Below are 21,617 nucleotides of genomic sequence, written 5' to 3'. Positions count from 1 at the left end.
GGTAATTTAGGTACAAAAAAAGGTTTATTGTCATATTTACAGCCAGGATGTCAGGGATGTGATGAGGGAAACACAAAAAGGCAGATCTCAGGAAATGAAAAGGAGTTGAATGTCCAAGAGAGCTGTGAATCCGACAAAATAAAGAAGAAGAACAAAAGAATCACAGCCCTGATGTTTCCAAGAGCTTTGGGTGCTCATAAGGTCTTCCCGTCTTCCCGACACATCCCCTCATTTCACACACTCATTTCAATAATGAAGCAGCTACCAAAACCAAAACCAAACAGATAATGCACGTTTTGTGCGATGTGAAAGAATTTTCACTTCAACCTGTCTCCATCTCAACTCGGCTGTTAATGTCACAGTAGCTTTGAAGATAATTGCATATTCTTACATGTCAAACTGCGCAGGTTGCAGCCATCATCAGTATGATGCTCATGGACTTAGATTTAGCTTTCCAATTTTCTACTTTAATTCTTCAACACGCTTTGCACCAAATTAACAATTAAGCAATAAGTACTCCAGTAAAACTCATATATGTTAAATTAGTTCAACTTATTCTTCACTGTTCAATTTGACATGAAATCTTTTTTAATGTCTTTCTCATACATCTAGACAATTAAGAATACTGGCTTTTTGATGGTTAATCTCAATCTCTTCAGTATATGCAATAGGCAACATCTCAACGTCGTACAGGGGTGGGGGAAATGTATTGACCGTAACCATGATATTTGTATCCGTTTTTACTTGCATGGTATAGCAGAGGGGCTTGATAGTCAAAGCAAAGTAGGCCTACTTTTTAGTGAAAGACAAGCAACTTCACACTTTCTATGGAGGTGAGAGTGCTACAAACCCGGGATTAAGAGATCTCAAATATTTTCAGGTGCCATTTAACGAGATGCATATTCGACACCCGACTGACGAAGGTTTGTAGAAGTGTGTGGGTCGTGGCATGTAGCCTCAAACCTAGGGCTAGTTCACGATTACTAGGGATGCAACGATCCGAATTCTTTAGTCCTAATACCGACACCTGGATGTTGGCCATCGGCTGATACCGAGTACTGTTCCAATACCACTGTTTAATTATTAAACTGTGAGCCCCACTGTGTGGAAGAAACCAGGCTCATTATGTTATGTGTAAGGCAACATTAGGCTTAACTTAAACATTGAATACATAGATGTACATTTAATGACTTGTTATTTATTATCAAAATAATAAATTGTACACCAGAACTCAGTAAAAAAATCTTCAAACATAACAGGAATTGTAATTCAAGTGTAAACCTTTTAAATGCAGCAACACATTGGTCAAAACTTAAACAGGAATAACCAGTATGTAATATATAGAGTATATAAATACAGAGCTGAACCTAATAGATTGGCCCAATCCAACTATTTGAGTCAGTATCAGCCCGATATCGGTATCGGTGCATCCCTAATGATTACCACACAAACGGGTGGTAACTGCTGTTACTATTGTAATGAATGCAAATAAATGTGTGAGAGAACATGCTACGATATAAATTGGGAAGCCCATCTCAGTCCTGAGCTTTTGAGAGTTGGCGTCTGCAGCTTCAGTGTAGGATTTGTTTTAAGGTTTGTAATAAGTGGCTTGTAATAGCCAAGTTTGTGTGTGTGAGAACTGGATGATGGGATAGTAACGTCCAGCCCGAGTCTTTGCCGAGGATGCAGTCCCTCCTCAGTGATGCTGCCTCTTAGATAGGTACCTAAACACACACACACACACCATATAATACTGATGCACATATTTTAGATGTTTAAATACATTGATGAATTTAAATTGATTTCAAACGTTGTTGTAAAAGGAAGTTCTAACAAGCATGCGTTGTGTCAGTGCTATGTTATAAACATCATTACTGCTCAGCAAATGTGTGCCTACCTCTCCCAGTGTTTGTGGTTGAGTCCACTGAAGTCATCAAGCTTGGCGATTTCTTTGAGGTACTGTGCCAGTTTATAGAGTTCCCTGTCCTTCTCTCTGTTAAGATGGGCCTTCATGAAGGGTCGGATCTGTCACACACACACACACACACACACACACACACACACACGCTTAATGATGACAATGATGAGGAAGGTGTGAGGGTCAAATGGAGTGACAATAATGCGGGCCGCCTACCTTTAGTCCGTTCTGTGGGTTCATGAGGAAGTTTCGTCCTATGTCGTCAAACATAATGGTGTTCCTCCTGTTGTAAAGTTCTTCGTACTTCCCCCATATCACTCCCAGGGGCTTCACCTGGATACGAGGATACAGAGGACGATCTACAATCAAAAGTTAAACAAAGGGAAAGAAACTACCCTACACAACTACATATAACTATGGATGTTTTCTTCTGCTGTGAAATATTTGTAACTGGAGCAGTAAAACAGGTCAATATATTTATTTAGGATCCACTATGGGTGTACCAACCTCCACAACTCCTCTCTTCGGGGTATGTACCGTAATCATTGCTGCACTGTCCAACATAAACGTAATTTTGTAGTTAGGGTTGTCCGTCACCCCCAGCTCCTACACACACACACACACACACACACACACACACACACACAGATTAACACTGCCATCTTTTGGCAAAAAAGGGTACAGTACAGTAATGTTAGTAGTAGTGTAGCTTGAGCTTGAGCAACACAAAAAAAGAAAACAAGTGGAATACTTACTTTCATTTTGGCATCAATCCACTTCATACTTGTAGCAGCTATGGAGAGAAAGCACATGTGTAAGATGTGTATTCCACAAGCAGTGGTTTCTGAGTAGCAGCACACAGAGGAAATCAAATGGCCATGAGATATAAACTTAATAGATAAAACCAACAACAAAAACGGTCCTACTGAGGGTGTCTAGTGGCCTATAGTTAACAAACCAATAATTAAAAAAGTTATATCAATGTTGCATTTTCAAAGAAATTCAGCTATAAATATTTCAACAATTACATTATCTAGAGTAATCCATGCAATTTAATCAAATTAACAAGAAGAGACAAGGAGATACATACACCAGATGACAATGTCATAGTCCTCGTAGGCTGATGTCAGAAACTCGTGAAGGTATGGTCTCATCAGCTCCTGACCCGTTTCCGCACACGACTTATGATCTAAATACACATAAGATGCAGACATCAATGCATAATGTTCTAGATTACACAAGCAACTGATAGGCTGGAAAACAAAGAGATGGGTTTATATTTTGCAAGGCATCCCATTAAACTGACGGGAAAATACTTTGTATCAGTCTGTCAACATTTTTAATTTGTTCATAAAAGATTCAACCCAATGAACATCACTCAGATTGCACACATACAACATATGCATGTGCAAACATGAGGAAAAGAACCAGTGGAGACGGAGCATTAAAGTAAATGTTGTGTAACGTGCAATTAGAGTAAACGCACAGTGTTTGCTATTAGCGTCTTAAGATTTAAAGCATTCAATGGTTTCATAGTCACATCCTTATTGAGACAAATGTTGGTGTCACTGTAACTCACCGAACAGTGTGTAGTCCACATCCAGTACCAGAAGCCCTTTGCCTTCTCTGGGAGGATTCATCTCCTCGACCTTATAGTCTTTCACTCTGCGGGCGATCTTTGCCAGATTCTCCTCTCTCGAGACATAAAACAACATTTGTCACTCAGACACACAGATACATTTCCTCTCACAAACTTCATCTTGCTTCTGTGCAGCCACCCCCACACGCACACAAACAAATATCTAACCTGTTCTCCACTTCAATGACCTCCTCCTCAATGTCAAAATCATTGACCACATCATCGTTCTCTGGGGGAGGGGCTAAAACCTCTTCCTGCAAAAAACAGAACAGTTACCAATCACGGGGAACCTTTAACACAACACGGTAAATAAGCAAATATTAAGACTTTAGATGTCAGAGAACAAATCATCCAATTGGCTAGCTATTAAACTACAAAGTAGCCGGTCACTCTGGCACATTGCCAGCTGACTGGGCAACTCGTCCTTAGTTCCAGACAGATATCTTTGAAGTCACCCACCACCTACCAGGCTCTCCTCTCTGGTACCCATCATCATGATCTTAGTGTTGGGCTTCAGCTTCAAAGAGCCCAGCTTCACCTCATCCTCTGCAGGTTTACCTGGAGAAAGAACAGAATTATAGAAGATATATAGTTAACAATAATGAAAAAAGGCACAAAGAGAGATACAGTTCTGATATCTTGTGTATCTGGTTTGGATATCACATGGTATTATTTACACTAGCTTCACCAGGTATAATGCGTTAATGAACACTGATACCCTCTCACCTTTAACCTTGAGTCCCAGTAGTTTCTGTCTCTCTGGCAGCACGCCAGTCAAGGTCTTAATGGACTGCTTCAGGTCCATCACTGTGTCCTCCTCGGACAGGGAACTGATGGAGTACTCCTGACCTCCCCACTTGATGATCACTGACACTGACATGGCTCACACACACAAACACACTCGGCTGCAGCTGGAGTTAGGTATGCACGCGCACAGACGAGTGCACACACTTTTAAGCAAAAATATGTCCAGCTACAGTAAAACACATGCACACGTCCACCTTGCAGAAAGAGAGGGGAATAGGCAAAGTAACAGGAGAGGTGTCAGGGTGCCACACTGCAACTGGCTGTAGCTTGAGCAAAGCATAGAAAGTAGCTAACAATGAAACACAGAGTGCAGAACATGACGTGACTATAGTTGAAGCATGGGTTGCTCTGTCCGGCTTATTTAACACACAAAGGCAAAATGCCACCTAATCGGAGGAGTCACTTTGACGGTCTCTGATGTTGATATTTTTAGCATGAGACGGCTAACACCGACTAGCAACGCGCGAGGCAACGAGACAACTAGCTAGCATTAGCTGACTGAGCTACGAGGTGTGGGTGTCCTTACCTGGCAGAGCGAGCTAGCACGTAATGCGTGTCAAACACTGTCAACTAGCATCTGAAAGTTGAATGAATCCGTGAAGTTGGCCGTTCCGTTTCATTCATCGAGCAGCGCACACTCTGCTCTTCCTGGCGTCCCAAATAATGCCGGTAGTGACGTAGGAGGGAAGAAAAACCTTTGTTACCATAGTGACAGTGTTATAATAGATGAACATAAAATTGTTTGATAATAGTTTACATCGAATTAAGCATCCTTAAATGTCATCAAGCAAAGATACAAAAATAAAGTTTTAGACATTTTTCCACCTGCACGTGGCCTGCAGCTTCATCCGAAAGCAGATAATTTACTGAATAACTTTGATGGAAAACACATTTTGCACACATTATTGTCCTTTTAAACAAACACCACTAAATTACAAATTCGGCCAAAAGTATCAGCAACACAGACAGCATTCTCATGTGAAAGGACACCAGCAGTGAATGAAATGGGGTCATATATTACAGTTATTATGTCATAGAGCCTCATCGCTATGCTTTAACGTGAAAGCAGAGCATCTAATAAACCCCACTTTGACTTCCCTTGAGTGCTGCGTTGAATCCCCATTAGTTAGTATCACTCCTCTTCTCAGGGCCCATATTGAAATATACACTATGATTAACTGATATTTACAATTACATTATATAGAGTAAATAATAATATCACAAACAAAGTGACAATACCCTAAAGTATTTTGCTTCAAACACAACGACTATCATTATAGTCTTGGGATTGATCTCCACCCACCCATCCCAACTGTAAATCTGGTCACATTTACACATCAAATAACGCTAAGCGTTTACTTGACACATATCCAGACCTAGTAAGGGAAATAATGCATTCTGTAAGAGCCAAACTAGCTTTATTTTCCAGTTTTGGTACAAGTACGGGGCCAAAAGATGAAACGGGACGACCTCTACTGCGCATGCCCAGTCCATCCTCCCCGGGTACTTTGGGGTAATGGCTGGGATGTGAGATGAGCGGATCGGCCGCATCCGTTGAACGTGAGGCGCTTCCATCGAGAGGACCGTTAACTCGGGCGTTGCCGAGTTAAAATGGTTGATATCCGACCCGAAAAGCATCCCAAAACCGTTTTACATATTGCGAACATCTCCGTCAAATGTAAGTTCTCCTTTTTGTGATTAGTCCTGGCAGGACACCACAGCTAGCTCAGGGACCAACGTTACCAGTCCTCTTGCTAGCTAAGCTAAGCTAAGCGGGAGATACTCTCCGTTAACGGAGAACTTCACGCGGGTTGAGGTGACGCGACCTGCTCGTAGGCCAATGTGTGTGGAAGCAAACTGCGGCGTGGGGTCTGATGTAACTAATGCCCGGCTGTGTTGAGGTGAGCTCGGTTGTTGACAGCCGCTAACGGACAGCGATGCTAGCTGCCTATGTTAGCTGCCTATGTTAGCTTGACTTGTTGGCACCGTGCCAACTGCCTGCTCGATGCATTTCATCATCTCTGCGCCGCACGGACACTGTTATGGTTTTGGATATATTTCCAAATTGACAGGTCGCACCTGTACCACACCGAAGCTGTACATTTGCTTCGGCAGTCATATAATGTACCGCAATGTTCAAACCAGACTAGTTGGCCAAGTGTTTCAGTCTTCTGCGGCGGAGCTAAGGGATTGTCTTTCCTCCGTCGACACGGAGGGGTTACTAGAGTTCACGGCGTACCACAGTCGATGCAGCACTCACTCATCCATAACACCAGTAGTGTCGATGTTTCAGTTACGCGTGCAATTACATAAATGCACCTATTTAGACTAAATCACACCATGCCCGGTAGCGGTTAATGGATTACGATGTATACAAATACAGTGGTAGACGTTCGCCTTATATAAGCTTGGGTCCCGCGAAGTGGCCAGTAATGGTCGTGGTGAATTTAGAGTTATGTAAGTTATCAAGGTCCCGGGATGCAGGGATATTAATGAATAAAAAATATGCTACTGGCAACTTTGAAGTAGTCCCAGGCATCATACCGTGATTGGAAACGTGTCTTGCAAGTGCCACCAGTGGCCTAAAGTAGTCACGATGGGCCCCACACACTACTTTGATAGGCCTGAATACACACACACACACACACACAGCAACATATCGTCACAAGATCGAATAGAAACTTGACCAAAAACCCAAGTTAAATAAGAAATTATTAATTTAATTTATTTTTTTGAGGACATGCTTATTTCCTAGCTGTGGAAAGCTTTTTGAAACACGTTACTGCAATAAAAAATAAAAAACGGTCTATTGTTGCTTTATTTTCAAAGCAAAATGAGTATAGAGCAGAGGCAGCTGGTGGGAGGGAGAGACAATGAGAAGTTTCAACTCACTCGCACTGATGATGAAAGTGCAGGCAGGGAGAGACATACTGAGCCAGTGTCGTTGATTAACACTAGTGGTGGTGGAAGATCTTTTACTTGAGTAAAAGTACTAATACCACAAGTACTTACTTATTTTAGTTAAAGATTGATGCAATAATGAGTAAGACACATTTTAATCTTGTAACTGTATGCAAGACTAGTTATATTATTTGTTATATACTAATGGGTGGTTTAATTTACTATTGCATGCACTGTATTTCTTGTACTCCCCTGTTTCCATCACTGATTAATACCATGGTGTCCCAAAAAAGGGTGCAACAAAATCTTGTGCTTGTGCGACTAACTGAAAGTAGAATAGTTTCTGGAGCGTAAACAATTTAATTTGTTTCATTGATAAGTTAACTTGAGCATGAGATGATTTTTTTGTTGCAGCAGCAACTGTAACATACTTAAGTGGGGGGAAAGGAAGTCAAATAGGAGTGCAATACAACATCTAAGCTGTTGTGCAGTTAATGTTACTGATGACTCAACACAAAAAGTAGATTACAAAAGTGGGAAGTAAGTAAAGTTTTACTTCACTTACAGCTGGCATTCTTAAATGTTGATTGTTGAATATGGAACATTTAAGAAACAGTATGTATAGTTGCTTCGATGTACGCTGATGAGTAAAAGCTAATTGAATATTTGCTTTTTGAGTACATGGGTGTATAAACAGTGTTGCAGTTTGGTGATAGACAGATGGATAGATATGGTACAAAGAAAGTGCAAAAACAAATGTTAAACACAAGGACTAACAAAAAAGTATCCGCTTTTAAACATGGGCATACACATTTGCAAAATGAATGCAATACATCCTTTTCAACTTTAAAATGGGTTACACTGTCCTAGAGGTTAAGGAGAGTGTAATTAGCAACCGTTGAGCCCACAAATGCAAAAATGTATGTTGTGAGATGACAGAAACGTCATCCATTAGAGATGTTTTGTTCCCCTTAACTATCTCTTAATATATTTGGCCTTTGCGCTATGGTAATGTTGCAAATCATGAGCATAACTGGCAATATTGGATTTACACAATGTTGGATCAATATGAAGTGCCAATATAAAACAAGCCTGTATAGTTTTGCTCTCTAATAAACTGCAAACTTGTATCTGTTTAAATTGTCTGCCAAATTAGTTTTTATTTGTATAATTTATAGTTTAATTTTTCAATGATTCTGCAACTAGTAGCTATACAAAACACAGCAATAGGCTCTTTAATGTTATACATAATCATTTTTATAAAGAAGTCAATTTAAAACTACAAGCTTGCCAGATGCAGGAAAACATTAGCTGGGTAGTTAAGTTTATATCTACTGCCACTGCGATCAACAATCACATTTTGGGTCATAGAATAGTCAGCTGTTGGTTTGTTCACTGTTGCCTGTGGATGAAAAGCTGTTTTTATCGTGTGTATTTCCTTCTGCACCTCCTGTAATCTCCGTCTCTCACCACTACAGTCCTCCTCATTTGCTGTGTGTGTTCTTTCATCTTTTTCTCTCATCTTATGTTACTGCTTCCTATCCCCCGTGCATCCTGTTTAACATATCGTTGTGCATTGTCTCTCTTCTCTGCAGTGCACCCACTGTTATTGGTCAGTTCTGCCTGCCGATCAGAGGTTAAGCTGAGGCCATGGCAGTGAAGGACCGTGTAGAGGCGGTGCTCAATGTGGGCCTGCGTGTTCCCAGCATCATGCTGCTGGACGTCCTGTACCGCTGGGACGTCAGCTCCTTCTTCCAGAAGATCCAGCGGTCCAGCCTGTCCAACAACCCCCTGTTCCAGTACAAATACTTGGCACTCTACCTGCACTACGTAGGTCAGTGTTGGTCACACACACACACACACACACACACACACACACACACACACACACACACACACACACACACACACACAGCCACAGCCTGTACACACATTTCTTAGAGGATTAGCGTAAAATAAACACATTACACAAATGCTTTGTGCATTTTACACATTCAATGATGTAACGTGTGAAGAGCTGTAGCCGTTGTCCTGTCAACATTATCATGACCTTTTAGTAGGAGTTTGACTGGGCAATCAGCTTAAGTAGCTCCTTTTCCATTGGATGTATCAGTTGGTCAAGACCCAACAGTCACGATGTTACCTCTCTTGGTTGGATTTGCATGGTTTCTTTTCTTTTTAATTTAACAAAGTCCGCCCCTTGTACCAACTCAGTCAGTTTCAGAATGCACACACGGTGGGAGGCAGTAAGCCACGTGGCTCTGCTTTTGTCGAGATTTCAGGACAGTCAGAGGGATTGTTGGCACGACAACAAGTGGACCAAAACTATCTGATTTATCCTCTGGTAGAATACAAAATCAACCTGTTTTCCTCCTCTAGCTGTGTGGATCTTGCCTAGGCAGTGGTATTCTGTCAGTGTGAATCAGCTGTGCCAATCAGAATGAGTGTGAAACCAGTGTCAAGTGTGTAGTTAGCTCTGTTGAACAGAAGGAAAAGATTTAGTTGGTGCAAGAAAACAGAAAAATAACAAAGAAAAAGGCCTTTTGAGAGTGCCAACCTTCATTTCAGTGTTCTGTTGACCAGTTCCCCAGGCACCTATGTTTATTTTCACCTGCCAGTGAAAAGCTTCACAAAGAGAGAAACATGCAAGTTGGAGTTAACACCGTCCCCCCTGATTCCTAGTAATAATAATGTAACAACAATGTCTGTGATGCTGTTGCTTGTGTTCACTGACATTTTAGATTTTAGAAGAAGATTAAGTTTTAAAGTCTTGCGATAGTGGAAATCCCATTTTTGGTTCACCACAATTCTTCCTTCAAAGTGGATCCATCCACCAACTTTTTGCAGAAATCCATAACTGATTGACAAATTCAGCTGACAGTCAGACAGACAAGCTGGCAAAAACATAACCTTGGTGAAAGTAGGAAGGATCAAATTCCTCCAGTGCGGCGAAACGTCTTCCGAGCTGTGTCCCTGGATTTAACTTTTTACTGGATGGTTGCTTGTTTTTTGACAAATAATTTCTACCAAAGTTAAATATTGTTGTGCGAAAAGGTTTATGTGTGTAGTGTTGGTCATGTGATCCAAGTGATGACACGCCCCTTTAACCAATGTTATTTATTTACAAAAGGGCAACAGGATCTTTTTCACACTCACTATCTTACCAGAACACGCGACACGGAAAACACTCTTGAGCCAGATTGCTGCAGAGCCAATCTGGAAGGCAAGGTCTCGCAGGGAGCCAGCCAGGTGCACTTCCTGTCACACAGAAGCGCTGATAGACAGTCACAGTAATGTGACGGCGACTCAGCAAAGTCTGATGTTCAGACTGGGATTTGACCGAGCTAAAAGAAAACCGACAAGCAGTGTTGAGCTTTGTGTGTGTGCGCTGTCACACTTTGCTGCAGTTGGTTAATGAGCCAATAGGCTTGGTATGTGCTGATGGGTGCTGTGGGTGGACAGACACAATACAAGGGGGAGAGAGGCAGTAAAACAAAAGGGACTATTGCTATGCACTGAGGATTTGTTTTGAGCATGGTTTTAGGAAGTAGACTGTGGTGCGATAAGCCTATTGGCAGCAGTGACTGTTTGACTGTCAGGAAGAGCTCCCTGCAATAACATAAGAAACTTCTGTCACATACGCATCAAGTATATCACTTTTGTGTTGAAAACGCAGGATTCTCCTCAACTGGGAGCAGCAGAGATTATTTTGTAATGCATGTATTGTCACTTTTAACTATATGCTGTTTTTGTTCATTCTTTTGTGTGTTTGTTTGTCTGTGTCACAGGTTACATCCTGAGCCTGGTACTCCTGACTCTGCCTCGTCAGCACCTGGTTAAACTCTACCTGTATGTACTTACAGCCCTGCTGCTGTTTGCTGGTCACCAAGTCTCAAGGTACACACACACACACACACACTCTGACATTACTTTATTAATTATTACATTATTTCAGAAATTCGATGATGTAACATGTGAAGAGCTGTAGCCGTTGTGCTGTCAACGTTATCAGGACCTTTTAGTAGGAGTTTGCATGTACAGTTTGACTGGGCAATCGGCTTAAGTAGCTCCTTTTCCACTGGATGTATCAGTTGGTCAACAGTCACAATGTTATCTCTCTTGGTTGGATTTGCATGGTTTATTTTTCATTCATCAAAGTCCGCCCCTTGTACCAACTCAGTCAGTTTCAGAATGCACACACGGTGGGAGGCAGTAAGCCACGTGGCTCTGCTTTGTAGAGATTTCAGGACTCAGAGGGATTGTTGACACGACAACAAGTGGACCAAAACTATCTGATTTATCCTCTGGTAGAATACAAAATCAACCTGTTTTCCTCCTCCAGCTGTGCGGATCTTGCCTATGCAGTGGTATTCTGTCAACCAGTAAACAAGATAATATGCTATCCCAAGTACTTTTACTTTGATGGATTCCTTCAATGGTAGAGAATGTTTCCAAATCGAATGTATACTTATAACAGTGACAGTTCAAGTATAAGTGGTTATATATTATGCCACACTGTCAGTTATAGTACCTTGTTTTCATTGTTAGATTTACAAGGGCATCATAAACATTCACTGTCAGGTATAATGTACTATATCTTTTTCAAGGTATTTGCTCACAAAATACATCACTCGCTAGTTTGAGTTGTCCTTGTGCTAGTGGAGATGAAAGGCTATACATCTCTATGAGCTATCGGTTAGTGGTGTATAATAAGTCACAATAGAGTTCCCTGTATATTGAACATTTTGACCTCTCTTTCTCAGGGATTATGTCCGCAGTGAACTGGACTCTGGCTATGAAGGACCTGTCTACCTGGAACCTCTCTCCATTAACAGATTCACCACTGCACTCATTGGTATAACATTACACACGAATGCATGAAGATACACTTGTACAGTATACTCGACATGGCATGGTTGCATCCTGCACAAACCCAAACATTGGCAGGTGGATGGAGTTCACCAGCTCCCTTCTGAGCTCTCAGGATACTGTTCTTCTACTCCAAAGTGATTTATTTCCTTCTGGAAAGTCTAGAAAAGTATGGAAAGAATTACATAGCTCTTCTGTCACTTTTAGAACTGCAATATACTGAGCAACAACATTTAAACCCATGTCTCCATTACAGAAAATTAATTATCTGTAAGGAAGGCAGTGCACTCTGACTGGAGAGCTCTGTAACACAGCAATGCCTCATGTTTACTGGAGAGGAGGTTGTTGAAAAAGATCAGCATCTGTAAAATTGCTAAATTGGCAATATTAACAAGCATCTTTTTAAGGTCACATCACCGAGTTGCTCTTGACATAAATCTTACTGATCAGCGACTTATACCTCTAGTACTGTGAAAGCTGAGAACATGTTATGGGTTGCTATGTTCCTGGGTCCATAGGACCTGGTTTCATCTTACTGCAGAGTAGATATGGAGTCTCCCGTGCTATAAATAGACCACACTGAGTGCAGATTTTACCGCACAGTGAAAGCCTGAGGAAGCAAAAGTAACATAGTCACAGTGTCAAAGATATACAGATGCAGACAAGAGGGGGAGAGAGAGTGGTTTGTGTGTAAGTGCATCTTCCTTCAGTTTTCTCTTCTTTGATCTTTCAGGTCAGCTGGTGGTGTGTACCCTATGTTCCTGTGTGATGCAGACCAAGAGAATGTGGCTTTTCTCTGCTCACCTCCTCCCTCTGGTGGCCAGACTGTGTCTGGTCCCACTAGAGACCATTGTTTTCATCAATAAGTTCTCCATGATCTTCACTGGTCTGGAGGTCATTTACTTCCTGGCTTCTAACTTGTTGGTACCTTACAACCTGGCCAAGACTGCCTACAGGGAGCTGGCCCAGGTAATAAACTAGTTTTGTGGCCGACATTGCAAGCATGTCATATTGATGTTCTGTTCTTATTTCTCCCCGTATCCATCAATGTATCTCTCACCTCTGTCCCCCAGGTGGTGGAAGTGTATGGGCTGCTTGCTTTGGGTATGTCTCTATGGAACCAGCTGGTCCTTCCGGTACTCTTCATGTGTTTCTGGCTCCTGCTGTTCGCATTGCAGATCTACTCCTACTTCAGCACCAGAGACCAGCCTACCTCAAGGGAGAGGCTCCTTTTCCTCTTTCTTACCAGGTAGAACCATAGCATCGTTCAGACTCTGTGGGGAATCATAGATTGTATATCACAGATATGTTTTGTACATTAGCACATTGTAAAGGAGTTACTTGGAATATAAAATGAGTGTTCTGTTTTTGTTTACTTTGTGTTTAACTATTCTTTACTCTCTTCCCTCTCCCCTCCCTCCATGTCCTCAGTATTGCAGAATGTTGTAGTACACCATACTCTCTTTTGGGACTGGTTTTCACTGTCTCCTTCGTTGCTCTGGGAGTTCTCACACTCTGCAAGTTCTACCTGCAAGGCTACAGAGCCTTTATGAATGACAACACCATGCACAGGTCAGTATGTGCATATGTATGTGTGTGTGTGTGTGTTAGTTTGTTGAGGGTGTCTATTGGTATGTTGCTTTTCTTTTATTAAATGTGCATGTTTGTTTCCTGTCTGTCTATTCAGGGGGATGACAGAAGGCATCACCCTGCTGATCCTCGCTGTCCAGACTGGCCTCATCGAGCTTCAAGTCATTCACCGAGCCTTCCTCCTCTCCATCATCCTCTTCATTGTGGTTGCGTCTATCCTGCAGTCCATGTTGGAGATAGCTGACCCCATCGTTCTGGCCTTGGGAGCATCAAGAGACAAGTACATCAATTTACCTTTATTTACTTATTTTCTTTAACAAATGGAGACGTCTGGACATTTCTGTCAATAAGGGATTTCTGACATAGTTCAGTAAAGCTAAAAACTAGTTCACATGTATTTAGTAATACCCCAAAAGGCAGACAATGCTTTTTGGGAAAAGTACTTTGAAAGCAGAATGCTCATGTTGGTGCAGAAGCTGATTGTCTTGTCTTCTGCCTGTCCTGTAGGAGTTTGTGGAAACACTTCAGAGCGGTGTCTCTGTGTCTGTTCCTGCTGATCTTTCCAGCCTACATGGCCTATATGATCTGTCAGTTCTTCCACATGGACTTCTGGCTACTCATCATCATTTCCTCCTCAATCCTCACATCACTGCAGGTAACACGCAAGCAGACACGCACAGAACTTACAAACACACTTTGAGAACATCAAATTGCTGTAGATGTACTTGATTTGTCTCATAACATGCACCCGGTCTCTAAAATTCCCCCGTTTTAGCCACTCGACCTGATGATGACGACGAAGCATCTGTGATTGATTAGTGAAGACACTCTTTTACATCACCCTCAGGTTCTCGGCACTCTGCTGATCTACATTCTCTTCATGGTGGAGGAGTTTCAAAAGGCTCCAGTAGAGAACATGGATGAAGTTATCTACTGTGTCAACGGGACGTACAGATTTCTGGAGTTCCTGGTGAGTGCCGCACATGAACACACACTATGGAGTAACGCGAGGGAGCACAAATGAGAAACCAGCATGTGACAAAGGCAGTTTGAGTGTTGACACAATATTGCTTCTATGGCATTGACATATCTCAACCTCAATTCTGGATTTCCTCCCTTTCCAGGTTGCAGTGTGTGTGGTGTGCTACGGCGTGTCGGAGACAGTATTTGGGGAGTGGAGTGTGATGGGCAGCACCATCATCCTGGTCCACTCGTATTATAACGTCTGGCTCAGAGCCCAGCTGGGCTGGCAGAGCTTCCTTCTCAGGAGAGATGCTGTAAACAAGATCAAAAGCCTCCCAACGGCCAGCAACACACAGCTGGAACAGTACAACGACATCTGTGCTATCTGCTACCAGGTAAGAACTGGTTTTGTGTATTCATCTAAATAGAGTACATGGCCAAGAATACATTTAAGGCTTCAAGTTAAAGCTTGGCTAATGTATAATTTAATGTGTTAACATAGATTAAAGTGGTTTTGAAATGAGGAAATGCCTAAGGAAACATAACAACGCAGCCTCTGTGTTCATGTGCTCATCCCTTCCAGGACATGAACAGTGCTGTGATCACTCCATGTAGTCATTTCTTCCACGCCGGCTGTCTGAAGAAATGGCTTTATGTCCAGGAGACATGCCCCCTCTGTCACTCGCAACTAAAGAGCCAATCACCAACCACCATCCCAGAAGCCCCTGCAGCCAATCAGAGCCCTGCAGGGCAAGAAGAAGCAACAGCGGATAAGAAGCCAAAAGATGACCCACTTCCAGAGGATGCGACGGAGGGAGCAGCAGAGCAGGAGGGAGTTAATGGACCTGCCATGTCAGCTGGAGAAACCTCCTCCTCTGGTGTGCCCTCTACTCCCCAGCACTTAGCCAAGACTCCAACCTCCTCATCATCTTCCTCTTCTCCTTCTCCACTTGTGACTGACTCTCGGAAGCAGTCACTCACAGATCACCCTTCTTCGTCTTCCACCTCTTCCTCTGCCACAATGGACATGCTCCTCCATCTCCCTCCAACTCCCTCCTCCTCCTCCTCCTCCTCCTCCTCCTCCTCCTCCTCCTCCTCACAGCCACTGGCACAGGCAAAGATAACCCCTGCTGAACCTGAGTCCGCCCCTCAACTAAACCGAGTCTTCTTACTCGACAGCAAGGAGTCACCTACTGGTCCGTCATCAGCTGGACAGGCCCACCTCCCCTTCCTCTGAGGAATGGCCTCCTCCATGCAGCCTCTGAGCCTCATTGTAACACGCATCATACGTGCATGCACATATAAACACACAATCTAATTACTCCATCTGCTAATATTCTGCCTATATTCTATTTATCCAGCGGTTGGCTATCCCATCATGAACTATAAAAACCTCTCCATATTGTTTGAGAGAAAAAATATCCTAAACAATCTTTCTGCAGATATTCATCACTCAACATTACAAGGAATACAGATGATTGCCATTTTTCAGGCAATTGTCTTGGACCAGTTCATCTAAATGTGTTTAACTTTCATGCCAGCAATGATTTTAATTTTCCATTCAACACAAAAAGAGGAAAGCAGTAATCTCATTTGATAAATGATTGGTAGGTCTACATGTCCACAAAATGTGAACTCCTGAATGAAACTGAAGTATCACATCACAGTTAGCTTTTGACATATTAGACCTACGATGACCTTTCTAAAATCATGCTTATGTCCCTCTCATTTCATGTGACATCATGTCTTTGTTTGTGCAGCGTCACTCTCATTGCTGTACATCTCTTAGTATTTGGTTTTGTCTTTGATATGCCAGCGACACCTGATGGTCGTTTCATGAAGTCTACAGATTTCAGATGTTTTAGTTTTCACTGCTGGATGACGGTAGTTATGTGTATTAGTGAATACATTAGCAGAGACTGAATGTTGTTTCTTGAGGCCGTCGTGTGACCTGTAGCCTGGTGCTAAGCAGAGGATACATGGTGTGGCCTATTATGTGTTGCAGTGTGAACAAATCAAAGGGTTCACATGGGAGAACTAATTCATTTAATGTGTCACGCGTTCTCTATTATACTTCAATATTTGATTCAAACTTGTTTGGCTGGTCCCAGCAAAAAACAGTTCTACTCCTCATCGCCAAACTTTTGTATTACTGTTAAAGAGATGCTATTTTTAAGATCATTTTTACATTATGCTTTATTGGACAGCCCGGACTGAAAATAAGGAGTAAGGACAGAGGGGGGAGGAGGGAGCTAATGTTGCAACAGAGGCCGCAGTTTGTATTTGAACCTTCAGCATTGTGAGAATTGGCCCACAGAGTCGGCAAGAAGCCCAAACATTTGAGTCGCCGGCTTCGCTTCATTTATGGTACTCATGCGCACTCATTTCCACATTTAACCAGTCCATCCCAAGTTTCCCAACGAGCCAGAGATTGTTGAGACTCTGTCGTGGCAGGAACCAATCACCTCGCTCCATCCAGCCCCTTTTTTATAAACCAATCCCATCCAAGCACCCTGTGCTTTTCCGTTACCATCATCATCATCTTCCTCCTGCCCAGTCACTTCACTCTATGAAATGTTACTACCAGCAAATTGAGTCACTTGATGGGAGAGCTTTTTTAATTTTATTTTTTTCACACACGTGCTTGCACACTATTTCTGTCGACTCCTGTGCTTGGCAAATGGAGCTCGACAGAAGTGTGCGTGTTGAGTTTATTGAAAGACTAAAACTTGAGAATGCCGAGTCCTGATGCACGCTTATATGTAGAGCTTGCACGCTGTCACTCTTACCATAGCATTAATTAGTAGGTTTTTTTCCTCCAATGTGCTCTAACCTAGCTACCAATTTTTCTTTTTTTGGAGGGCGGTGAGGGTTGCATTTGCACTAATGTCATTTCTACTAGCTGTGTGTGTGTGTGTGTGTGTGTGTGTGTGTGTGTGTGTGTGTGTGTGTGTGTGTGTGTGTGTGTGTGTGTGTGTGTGTGTGTGTGTGTGTGTGTGTGTGTGTGTGTGTGTGTGTGTGTGTGTGTGTGTGTGTGTGTGTGTGTGTGTGTGTGTGTGTGTGTGTGTGTGTGTGTGTGTGTGTGTGTGTGTGTGTGTGTGTGTGTGTGTGTGTGTGTGCTGTATGGCATCTATATTAAACCAGAGGAGTGTTGATATATAAAAATAAGATTGGGGCTTGGCTTCTCCAAAGCCTCCCAGTGGTTTGATGTTCTTTGTTACTTTACATGCCCGTGAACAAAGACAAGACTTTGGAGGAACCAAGCCTTCTGGTCTGAGACCAGCCAGTGTTACTGCTTCTCCAGTCTGTATGATGCGTCCTCCAGCTGGTGTGATCACTCTGGTGCCCTCTGCTGTTAGGAGTGGGATCAGCACGGCGCTGACGGACAGGAGATGTACTAACCCTCAAAAGTATTACTTACTACCACTATTACTAAAGGTCGTATTACTATGAATGACTTAATTGTTGACATTTGTAAAGCGTTGGCCACAGGGCAGAGAATGAATACATAATCAATGTAGGATCAAACCTGGCCAGCGCTGTTTAACTGCGTTTATTATTTTTTTTTAAGATATGAAATGTAGAGTTCGATGTATTTTGCACATGTTCCTCTGAAAGGTAAACATAAGGACTTCTGTATTCTTGAACGAGTCATTCTCATTTTCTTATCCGCTCCATTCCTTAGACTTTGATCCAAAACAAAGCACTTGAAATTGTTACAAAGATGTAAACGACCTCGCACACACCCTTGAGTTTTCATAGTGGAGCGTTTGACAAATGAAATTCTCTTCGAGAGGAGAACTGTCGTTGGCAACGATTAATCGGTAAGTATGGCGGAGAAGCTGTCGGCTCTGGGTTCCAGATGTTGCCATCACTCTCCAGGCTATGACCTGTGACATATATCTTTTAATATAGTCGAGGACAGTTTAACATACCAGTTACATATTTTCAAACTAAGGATTTCAATCTTTAAATGCTTTATTTGCATTCCAAGTTGTCTGTGAGCTAGTGAGCCAAACGAATGCTTGAATCCTTCACTGCTGCTCCACATTGAGCAGCGTTCATTTTACAAAATGGCTCCATGCAAGTTAGCACAGGCATGATCATTTATTATTGCTCTTGATTGACTTACTGGTAAAGTTAACACCTTTTAAAAACAAGCCAATTTGATCTAAATGTCCCAATATTTCTTATATTGAAGCAGTTGGTTTATATTCATTTAAAATGGCCTCCATAGAGTTACCCGGCTGACCAAGAATGCCGTATAGCTAATATGATAGAAATCAATCTCATCTGAAATCCAGATGTTTCTTTGACTCAATTGATCACAATACTTTGCATAATCAGTAATGCTTAACACTGCAAATGTAACTGTTAAAATGGAATCGATAGCCACAGATATCTGACCACATTTTCCTCTTCTGAATTGAGTTGAGCATTTTAGGAGAGATCAGCATTGCTGTCCAATAGGATTGTCTCTGACTAACATGTGTTAGTTGATCATGTTCAGGCTGCTCTGACGGAGAGGACCGGCTGATATATTTGTTCAGCTTTTGTCTGAAACGTTTCTCCAGCTCACTTTAGGACCAACTCTAAGACTCTGAATGCCACCTGTTTTCTGTTCAAACGCTCCACGGATGGTTATGTCTGGCATTGCCTTGGTCATTTTACAAAAATGTAATGTCAGAAATAAAGTGTACCATCCACTCTGAAATCCGCCTTTATTTCATTTGGATGGACACCGTCATGTAACTGCATGAACATGCAATGCAGTAGCTTAGCACTTGTGAAGACGTGTGATGTGGCAATCAGTATTATTATTTTTATTATTATTATTCGGAGTTTTCAATGAACTATTGATCTATGTTGATCATCATAATATTTAAACATAATATCCATTTTTAAAGGAAGGTGATATAGTGATATAGTTCATATTTACGCGTCAGTGTGCGTGTAGTAGGACGTGTCCGACGCATGATGGCGCTGTTGTGTCGTTTTTAAACTGAGCGGGAAGCCAAACGGAAGCCAATCACCGCTGGTGACCCACACACACACGCGCACGCACACGCGCACACATCGAGGACTATTTCTGTCACTGTCGGAGTACAACAGTGAGTTTGTGGTTGTATATCGTGTTTCTCTTTAATCTGCCATGTTCATGTTCTTAAGAGGCTCCGCGCCTGCATGTTTAAGAGGTTCCTTGATTATGCGTTATACTTATTATTTACTGTTTTAATTTCGCTTTTGACATCTAATATTAAACCTTAATATCCATGTAGATTAAATGATATTTATGATGCTCGAGTGAGCTTCAAAGTGTCCCGTTTATACTAATGTTGGTCGATTTGAGTATTCTCGCAGCCTCTTTTATCCGATACACATAAAGTAAAATCAGTCTGACCTGATGGGACTTAAATAAACAAATCTGTCAGTGTGTTTATGAATCAATAATATGCCTAACGAGCAGTTCAGCGGACTTTTTTTTATTGTTGTAATTCTAATATGCTTTTATTTTTGCGCGAGAACGCATTGCCGTTGTTTTCATTTGATTTAATTTTAAGCATTGCATTTGCAACATAATTGTACTGCCCATGAGAGCTGACATGCAGAGATGAATATATTCTTTCATATTTTTTATTTATTAAACTGATACAACTGCTTTCAGCCCGTGCACTCCCATCGATCCAAACACCAGAGCCTCTTAACACTCCTCCGTTCATATTGTGTTCCTCCGCTGAGCTGATCCTCTCTTCCTTTATGAGCAGCAAACTGGGGCATAAAAGACTCTTATTCTCCATAATCAAGGTCAAGAGCGTTTTTCAATAACCTTTGGGAATTAAACCTGGAACTGCGCCAGCTCGGCCTGCCAATCATTTTCACAGTCAGCTGAATAATACAAAAGTGTTTTGACCTTTTGCACCTCGACAGATCAATAAACTGTAGCATTATTTTATTAAAAGAGTTCACGTAATTATCTATTAATATTTGTATTTTGTTTGGATTCCCTCTCGGCGGCGTGATAAATAGTTTCAAATAACAGATGGCGCTGGAGGGAGAGACAAAGCGGGGAAATCTGGTAGCAATTATACTCAATTATGTTCATTGTAATTTTGAGCTAATTATTGTTATTGTCACTTTTGTTTGCGAGTCTTGCGGCGCCTGCCTGTAATATACAGGCCCGGAAGACAATGGGGTGCAGGGATATGTTGTGACGATGAAATATGGCTTTTATAATTGAGCCTACAGTTCCTCTAAATAAAAGTTAGATCTAAATGTACAGGCTGAGGTCTCAAATCAAATGTACCAAATGTCTGCAGCTGCATTGCCTCTAATATATGTGTTTGACACACAATTCAAAAGACATCAATTGTTTTCCAATTAAGATTAAGCAGTAAACCCTTCATTGTCACCCAGAATGAATTTGTTTTAATAGTAATATGTTGTATGCTATATTTATTAATAGAATATTATAAATAAGGAAATCATATTTCCAAGCCTCTTCTGTTGTTACCTTATTTAACATGTCCATGATACTCTGTGTCTCGCGTATAGAAGTAGCTGTTTGAGTTAATGAAGTCGTGCTTCCCTGCCACCCTGCCGAAGTGCCACTGAGCAATGTATTGCTCGCTCCAGCATCTTGAGCGCCGGGCAGCAACCGACTGGAGAAACTTTACCGGTCGATTGTCAGTGTGGTGCGCACAAGAATGAATCTCCACATTTGAACGGAAGAGACTCCTCTTTACCGGGTAGGAGAGGAGAGGAGGAGGAGAGGAGAGGGGGAGAGGGGGAGAGGGGGAGAGGAGGAGAGGAGCTCCGTGGCCGCTGCATGGGGCGGACCTGACTCCAGCTTTCGCCTTTGTTTGGGGGCGTCTCCTCTCCTCTCCTCCCGTCCTGTCCCCCCCCCCCCCCCCCCCCCCCCCCCGTGTTTGG

At 42.1% G+C, this 21,617-nt stretch overlaps 2 protein-coding genes across 2 annotated transcripts; one reads left to right on the top strand and one right to left on the bottom strand.

Moving 5' to 3' along the window:
* Positions 1-5: 5 nt before the first annotated feature.
* ublcp1 (ubiquitin-like domain containing CTD phosphatase 1) lies at positions 6-5,090 on the bottom strand. The gene is made up of 11 exons (XM_034551016.1): positions 4,891-5,090; positions 4,284-4,558; positions 4,024-4,115; positions 3,726-3,811; positions 3,498-3,613; positions 3,009-3,107; positions 2,674-2,711; positions 2,426-2,524; positions 2,135-2,251; positions 1,898-2,025; positions 6-1,724 (listed from the first exon to the last, which is right to left on the bottom strand). Exons 2-11 carry the CDS (start codon positions 4,435-4,437, stop codon positions 1,697-1,699), a joined length of 957 nt encoding a protein of 318 aa, XP_034406907.1. The 5' UTR covers positions 4,438-4,558; positions 4,891-5,090; the 3' UTR covers positions 6-1,696.
* A 766-nt stretch (positions 5,091-5,856) lies between these two features.
* LOC117743031 (RING finger protein 145-like) lies at positions 5,857-18,331 on the top strand. The gene is made up of 12 exons (XM_034550759.1): positions 5,857-6,042; positions 8,861-9,099; positions 11,054-11,162; positions 12,029-12,120; positions 12,868-13,103; positions 13,208-13,383; positions 13,566-13,706; positions 13,822-14,004; positions 14,232-14,379; positions 14,572-14,694; positions 14,849-15,082; positions 15,271-18,331. Exons 2-12 carry the CDS (start codon positions 8,916-8,918, stop codon positions 15,922-15,924), a joined length of 2,280 nt encoding a protein of 759 aa, XP_034406650.1. The 5' UTR covers positions 5,857-6,042; positions 8,861-8,915; the 3' UTR covers positions 15,925-18,331.
* Positions 18,332-21,617: the final 3,286 nt, after the last annotated feature.

Source organism: Cyclopterus lumpus, chromosome 14 (genome assembly GCF_009769545.1).
Source record: "Cyclopterus lumpus isolate fCycLum1 chromosome 14, fCycLum1.pri, whole genome shotgun sequence".
NCBI lineage: Eukaryota > Metazoa > Chordata > Actinopteri > Perciformes > Cyclopteridae > Cyclopterus > Cyclopterus lumpus.
The sequence above is the reverse complement of the archived record's forward strand: the minus strand, read 5'-3'. Positions and strand labels throughout refer to the sequence as shown.